We start from the raw sequence: 7,599 nt of genomic DNA, 5'->3' as shown, positions 1-7,599 counted from the left end.
ATATTATGCTGAATAGCTAATGTTTTGATGTGTTATTGTAGTGCATAGCATATTTGGTAAGGACCAATAATAATGCTTTGGCTGAAGGTTCATTACTTGTGTGCATGGAAATGAGGACACTTGATGTTTACTCATAATATCACAAAAAAAGTTATTTAATGATCGGATGATACATTATATTATTATAAAACTTTTAAAAATTGGGGCGTGCGGACGGGCTATCAGTTTACAAGCACTCCATTAACCCACGCTTCGCTCAACGTTGGAACTTCTTAGAAGGCTCATACGAGGGGAGGGGGCGCGGGGACCTTGCCAGGCGAGGAGGGGGAAAGGGGGTTGCGGGGAAGGGAAGAGGATTTGTCTTGTGGGTGAGTGCGTGGGGTTGTGGGGCTGCGCAAATGAACTGTGGAATCCGGGTCTTCTTCGCGTGCTTGTGAGGTCCTTTCTTTGGCATTTTCGAAGGGCAAAATCAAGTTTAGTGCAAAGGCTGTGAAGCCCCCGACAGAGAAGCCGTTGGAAAGGAATAGAATGATGGAGTCTCGGAACCCTGCACAAAAGAAAGACGTAAGTGGGTCCGAGCAGAAATGTCCTATGAATGGATAAATGCGTGTATGCATTATGTGTGTGTGTTTGTGTGTATATGTATATGTAGAGAGAGAGATCCTTTACCTCGGTAGGCTTCACTCCAGTGTGGTTTCACGGGCCAGAAGTTGCCTTCATTGGGGTACCCCGCTTGCCCAGCTACGTTCACCCAAGCAGGAACTAGATTCACCCCCAACCCTATTCCCAGGGCGAATGTGGCAATGAATCGGTTCCTGCGTGTTAAGCCCTCCCTCAGATTTATCACATGGATGCCCGACACGACCACGCTTGCAACTAGACATGTTGTGATTGCTCCCAAGATGCAATTGGGGATAGACACAAAGATAGCTGCAAATTTTGCAAACACCCCCAGCAGGAAGAGCCATATGCAGCATGCATATCCTGCCCGGCGTGACGCACATCTGGATAGAGAAATAACCCCATTGTTCTGTGCATAGGTGGTAAGCGGAATTGATGCCCCTATTGCTGCCCAGAACGAGTTCAGTCCATCTGCTAACAGAGCACCCTGTATTGACCTTTCAAATTCGGCACCTGCCAAACAAAATTAAACACTGAAATCAAGAGTATTGCAGCTTCACCTCTTGGTTCTCACAATAAGTGCCTTGGATGGCTTCTTCACACCCTGAAACTGTCTGTTACATGGCAGAATGCAACACATTATATTAGTGGGATCGGAAGCTATATGAGCAAACTGAGTTTGAGCTTTCTTATAAAGTTGAGCATAGTGGTGCCAACTTTCGTTAGTGCAAGCTTCTGTTTGAGGCGATAATAGGATTGGGGAGAAACTCATTGATAGCTCATACTGAACTTATGGCACCATGAGTACCGAGAACGGACATTTTGAGGATCTGCCTTTGCTGTGCTCTATATGTGGAGATTAGCTTGCGTAAGGATGAATGCTGTAGCTTTGAGGTGCAGGCATGAAGTGTGTAAAATCTACAGGTTTTCTGCAGATGTTTTCTTGCAGTTATGGGACTATTTTAAAACAAGGGCTACCCAAAACGACGTTGTGTATTGGTTGCCAGTAAAGGTTCCCATATGTATATCGCAACCATAACAACACATGGATGGTTATTCTTGGAAGTAAACAGCATTTTGTAAGACTGATGGGAAGTCTTGCTCCATAAGAAGGAACGCACACAGATATACTCACATATATACTCATACATACATACATATGTGCACACATGCTTAAATGGATGTATCTATCATTGTTAATCTCTGTGCGTGCACACACACACACACACACACACACACACACACACACACACACACACACACACACATTCATGCATGTATGTATGTAGACACATATAGATCTCACACTGAGAGAGAGAGAGAGAGAGAGAGACCATAGGGCTTCAGCCCACTTGCTTCTGTTGTGGCCGTGACATCTCCAATGCATTCTGTAGCAGCCACAATTGAGGCAACCAGCAAAGGCAAGACAGCAGGTGCATAGAATTTTAAAGGAAACTTATGCGTCCAGAGAAAGGTCACCCAGTGAGCTGAAGACACCTGCTTGCCTGTCACATACCTGTCACAGGGTAGTTCTTTAGCTTACCAGTTTCACATCGTAGTAACCCAGTATCAGGTGATAAATTGCACTTCCATATTGGTTCCAGTAACAGAAAGAAGCAATCGAAAGTTAAATCCAGCTCGTGACACCATTTATGTCAGGGGTAGGTAATATGGCCAACCAAAGGGACTTCTATTCAATCCACTACAGGAGCATCCTTATGGTACTACTGAAAAATATGTTCTAGATATTAGTCCTACAGGTGTCATGTCTACAACATATGAACATGTTTCAAGTGCAGCAAAGTATGGGACCATCACCTTAGAGTCTGACATACTGTGCCACTGCAAATGGCAGCAGCGCATTGTGGCTGACTACAGACAGTAGCATTTGGATATGTTGATCCTGGTATTCCACTTATTGTATTCGTGGTAATGTTGTAAGTGACTCCCTGGACAGTGAAACAATAAGTCATGAAACATTTTCAATGTTCGGATCAGATATCTATTCTGTGCTTACGTATCTTGCTCGACAATGCTTACAATTTAGGAAAGCTGGTTGGTACAATGAACTGTTTTCAGTCTACACAATGGTATCATATGTAGTTGCAGAGTATATATTATGTATAATTTTGGATGATAGCTGTATTGATTGTGGAAAGTTGAATATACAAAAGTTAAGCTCATACTTGTCCTGATTTTATGATACAAATGCAGTAGTTATCAGAAGAATCTTTACTTGACTTTCATTTGTACAATTTGGTTTGATGCTGTAAGACATTTTAAGAAACTTGCATTTGGTGGGTGGTTATCACTTCTTAGATCTGGGGTGTGACTTGATATCTTACCTGTGGTAAGATATTGTAGCAAACGGCAGGTTGACAAACTGGTGCTGCACAGTTTTCTTGGCAATGCATAACCTTTACAGCCGATGCCACTATCATTGAAATGATTAAGGCAAGAATAACCTATTTACCACAATTATTTGAAATAAGTCAGCTCAATCTCAAACTATTTTATGACTGACTTGCCAACTCAAGTGGGACTGGGAACTGAGCAAGCCTGCCTGTAATATTACCTGAGTATTTCTCATAAATGGTGAACCAAACATCTCCAACAAAATGAATGAAAGGAAGACCACCAGACCTAATCCAATATAGTATCTGTGCCCAAAAGGTAGCACTACATCCCCATTGCCCGTGCATGAAATTTTGCTCGTCAAAACCTGCAGACAGGTTCAAGGAAAGCTGTACAGCTATGTAAAGGGTACTGTTTTGAAAACTCACAGGAGCTAATTTTGTTAAATGCACATTTATTCAATGAATTTATCTGTAATTGTTATGCTTTGAAACTGTTACCAGTTGGGATTTCTCTTTGGCACATTTTGTGTACCATATCCTATGGTTGTCACTTGTCCTTCATTCAAACCTTCTCCTCAGGACTCGAGTTATTTACATGATTTAAATGTCTAATTGCTAAGCACTTTCATTGAGAGCAAGAAGTGGCTTTCTACCTACCTGGCTTGCACAAGCTTGACCACCGCCCCATAGGTCAAATCCTGTGCCTACTAGCGAAACTCCAAGAAGAACAAGGCATGTTCCTGTTACTACAGGTGGAAAAATGCGTCGTATGACCTTCGGAGAAAGAAAGGAGAGTGCAGTCTGGAACCAGCATACCACCATCACCTGTGTCACATGCACTGCAATGTCTTTACTTTGCTGGTGTATTTCTAGAAGATGCAGTCTGAATCTGTGTGGCATATCAGTTTAAAAATTGATTGATATTCAACTCCTCCTCAAGGCTTTTCTGGTTCAATAAGGGTCCGAAAAGTAAATGCTTACTGTCCCAAGAATGGCTCCATAGGCCTGTTCTTGTGAGTTACAGGGCCCCACAAGTGGTTGTGTACATAGCTGACAAGAACCACCGACTCGACAACTTTCACCATTGCATGAACATGATTGTAGATTCGTCAGAACTTGGTTTGCTGTTTGTATCATAGCAGAAGACAAAAAGTTCAGAAGCATTTTCTTATTGTGAGTCAAGCCAACAGTGGCACACACATGCACAATACCAAATATGAAAACGTTTATGGAGGGTATGTGGGTGAAGGCATAATCAGCTCTTACTTTGCTCTCAAGGGAAGAGACACTGTGTGGTACTATTATATTTTTTCAATTCAAAAGACAAAGAGCTGTCATGTGATACGGCTTTCTATTTCAGAGAGAGAGAGAGAGAGAGAGAGAGAGCTTTACCAACAGGTACGTAAGCAAATGATGTACCCATGACAGAGAGAAGACCAGATCCTGAAAGTTTGAAGATTAAGACTCTGAGCGAGATTTCAAAATATCATAGTCTTTGTTGAGATTAGGGACAATTCCTGGTGCAGAATGTTTGGAAGTACTACACTAACCTATGACATACTTCGTGAAGGGTAATCTGAATTGGTACACTTGAATTAAAGATGCGAGTGATGTGACTATCAATGCTGATGATACCATATCTGCATGTGGCAATATGTTCTCATTAGGAGCACATATGTAACTGTAAACGGCAGTAGTGTCATTGGAAAGAAAATACACATTGTCATTAGAGATACATGCAAAACTGGTAAAAATCCTAAAGCTACACTCAGATTTTCAAAATGTGACATCATGCAAGGATAAATGTATGAAGTGGGCAAGCATCCATCATAATGCACACATTTATGTAACAAGAGGAGAAAACTTTAAAGAGCAAAATACAAGAAAGCTTACAAGCTTGAATTTTAGGAGAGAATCCAGCAGAACTTGCGATTACAGCTGGTGCAGTGATGATACCTGCCACCTGGAAAAAATTCAGGGACACGAATTGCAAGTTTGTCAACAACTTCATCATAGCAAAGATCGCTTGTTGCGAGTTGGAAGCTTCAACGAGGATGCAATCTGGTGGTAGTGTCTATTATATTGGAGAAGACTGCAATTAGCGTTACTTATAAGCTTTGATGAGTTTAAACGAATGAGTTCCAAGCACAGCTTTCGTTCAGCCTTTGCAAAATGGACCATGCTCTGATTTTCAAGGCTGGTGGATGCATCTGCTGTGGGCTTTGAGAGATATTACAGTACAATAAATTGACTAAAGACACCATTACAAGCAATAATTTGCACTGTGTGGGTACCGGCACCTTACGGGCCTAAGGATCTTGGAAAGGTGTAATTCCTTTCAATTCAATCCAATATGAATCGAGAAACAAGAACACTTACACTACAGTAGATTGATTAAAGACGTCATTACAGGCAGTACTTTTCGTTTTATGGGTGCACTTTATGGGCCTAAGGATCTCGAAAAGGTGTAATTTAAACAAGCATGCCAGATGCAGAACATTAGTACCGGTTTACAAACAACCCTTCTGTTTTGAACTTTTAAAGCACTACCCACATTCACCTGGCAGCTTGAAATTTACCGTCAATTGTTAATTGCCAACACAGTCTGAGATTTGGCCTACATCAGAGTTATTGAGAATAATGCTTTGTTTTATTGGTCTTTGCAAGGTAATAAAATAATATTCTTAAAGTAACAGGATATACAAGAAGAGAGCTGAAGTACCATGGCCAGAGCATGCTGCAGACCCATAACTGCAGCTACAAGCAGGGGGATCTTCTCGTCCTTGGTGAAGAAGGGTGGAAGCTTCTTGGCTCGGGGCAGATAAGGGACACGAGGTGTACACAGGAAACCCCAATCGTAGTCTCCGACAAGCCATCCTTTTAGACGGTCACAACTAGAACCCGGAGCTGTATCAGGAGCTGCACTGATGGGGAGCTCCAAGCTGTCTTTCATGGAGATGCTATCAATGAGGCCGATAGATACATTTCCGAAGCTCTTCTGGTCCTCTCGAGAAGAGGACTCGTGACCAGGGGGGTTTTCTGCTGAAACAGCAGAATTTGGTCTGGCGAAACCAAGGCCATGGGAGCTGCCATGGATCATGGTTGTGGGAGCTCGAGCTAGTGGCTTGCGTCGTTCTCAAATAGGTACAGTTCCAAAATCCAAGAGTCCCGAAAGTTGAAGATGGGTATGCCGCTTGCTTGCTTGCTGCTGCAGCAGCCTCTCGTGGTCTCCTTGCGATTTACTTCTCCTGTCAGTACACGAGTGAGTATATACGTTCCTGCCTCGGATGGCCTTGCATTACATGTACCAACTGTGAGGCAGCAGGAAGAGAACAGGTAATCTATATGTTTCTATGGCATCCCATCCATTATTATCATGATCGTAGTCGGCCGGTGTTGGAGGCGTATCTGAGCATTCTCCTTTCTCCCGTTCACGCATCACCATCTGGGCAAAGCATGCACATGGACTCGTCTAAACTATATACTTAATAGATTTTGGCCTGATCAGTTTTCCTCTTTTGTGGACCAGTCAATCAATCACCTTGCAATAAGGAAATTCAGGCAGGCTGCACGTCAATTTGTGCAGGTATCTCAACTGCTGAAATTTGAAGACTACCCTCAGTGTCTTCTTTTAGAGGATCAAAAACCCAAATCAAAGCTTAGTCTTCCCGCTTCAAACCTTACTCTAAGATTGAGTCTTCAAGCTGCGCCCCCCCAAAAACCTCAAAGACTTCTCTTAAACTTAGTCTCCAACTTCTAGCAAAATTCAAGGGCCCTTTAAAGTTCCATTCAATGTTCAAATAATATGGGTCTGTTCACACCAGAGCTCACCGCTCAACCCTTGTGGCTCACACTACACTCGGACTCTTGAGAGTTAAATTAGGCCTCCAACTATAGAGTGAAGGTAGGTCTTCCAATCTTGAAGCCTGAAACTTACCTTGGTTGTCTATTGCATTCCACATAACTTGAAAGCCTTCCCCAACAGCTTTAGGAGCCAATGATTCCTTGGAAAGCTTCAATTGATAGTACTTGTCGAAAGTCTATTGCAAGTTGCACATAAGGCCTCTTGCTCTAGAGCACTATTGGTTTTCGGATAGAGGGGTGATGCATTCTCCTTGTGCATTTCATGTAAACGAAATATGTCGTAAAATATTGATTGTGCATCCAACTCCAATTAACTTGGGGTAACTCTTTAAAGCTTGAGTGATTAAGCCAAACTATTATTGAAGTATGCTTTCAATGGCAATGCCAATAAAACAAGGCTAAGGGTGTCACATTGGGCAAATCTTGTGGGTATTATTCTACCTTGATGAGGGTTCGTTTCATGTTTTGATACATAGGGCTTAATGACAATACAAATTCACATGTACTTGCAACAATGAACTAGAGATAGAAGAGATATATATAGTTGGTTTTATGGCTTTGATCTATTCCAACTACCATAAAATACAATTACTTTCTTTACTCAATAAGAAGCTTTTTAGTTGAGGGCCTTTATTACTAGGATCCCAATGACCTCATACCCCAAGCCCTCGAGAAAGGCACAACTCTTTGGTTTACCCCTAGCCACAGATCAGTTGTGTGTTTTTCCACATGGCTAGGTTGATATAACAGTCTTCAT

General features: G+C 42.2%; 1 protein-coding gene across 2 annotated transcripts; it reads right to left on the bottom strand.

The window, feature by feature from the left end:
* Positions 1–281: 281 nt before the first annotated feature.
* On the bottom strand, positions 282–6,419 carry LOC148039264 (uric acid-xanthine permease-like). Of its 2 annotated transcripts, none has more exons than XM_087675150.1 (12): positions 5,701–6,419; positions 4,872–4,941; positions 4,529–4,618; positions 4,371–4,421; positions 3,960–4,102; positions 3,636–3,803; positions 3,197–3,343; positions 2,967–3,086; positions 2,440–2,570; positions 1,956–2,137; positions 670–1,134; positions 282–547 (listed from the first exon to the last, which is right to left on the bottom strand). In XM_087675150.1, the coding sequence occupies exons 1-12, from the start codon at positions 6,076–6,078 to the stop codon at positions 282–284; spliced, it is 2,211 nt and encodes a 736-aa protein (XP_087531276.1). In that variant the 5' UTR covers positions 6,079–6,419. The 2 variants fall into 2 exon arrangements, with proteins under 2 accessions (XP_087531276.1, XP_087531277.1); XM_087675151.1 differs by having other exon boundaries at positions 2,967–3,038.
* Between the last annotated feature and the right edge of the window lie 1,180 nt (positions 6,420–7,599).

The sequence above is a fragment of the Lygodium microphyllum genome, chromosome 3 (genome assembly GCF_053477565.2).
Source record: "Lygodium microphyllum isolate KBCC chromosome 3, Lygodium_microphyllum_v1.1.10, whole genome shotgun sequence".
Lineage (NCBI taxonomy): Eukaryota > Viridiplantae > Streptophyta > Polypodiopsida > Schizaeales > Lygodiaceae > Lygodium > Lygodium microphyllum.
Note: the sequence above shows the minus strand (reverse complement) of the source record. Positions and strands in the feature narration are given on the sequence as shown.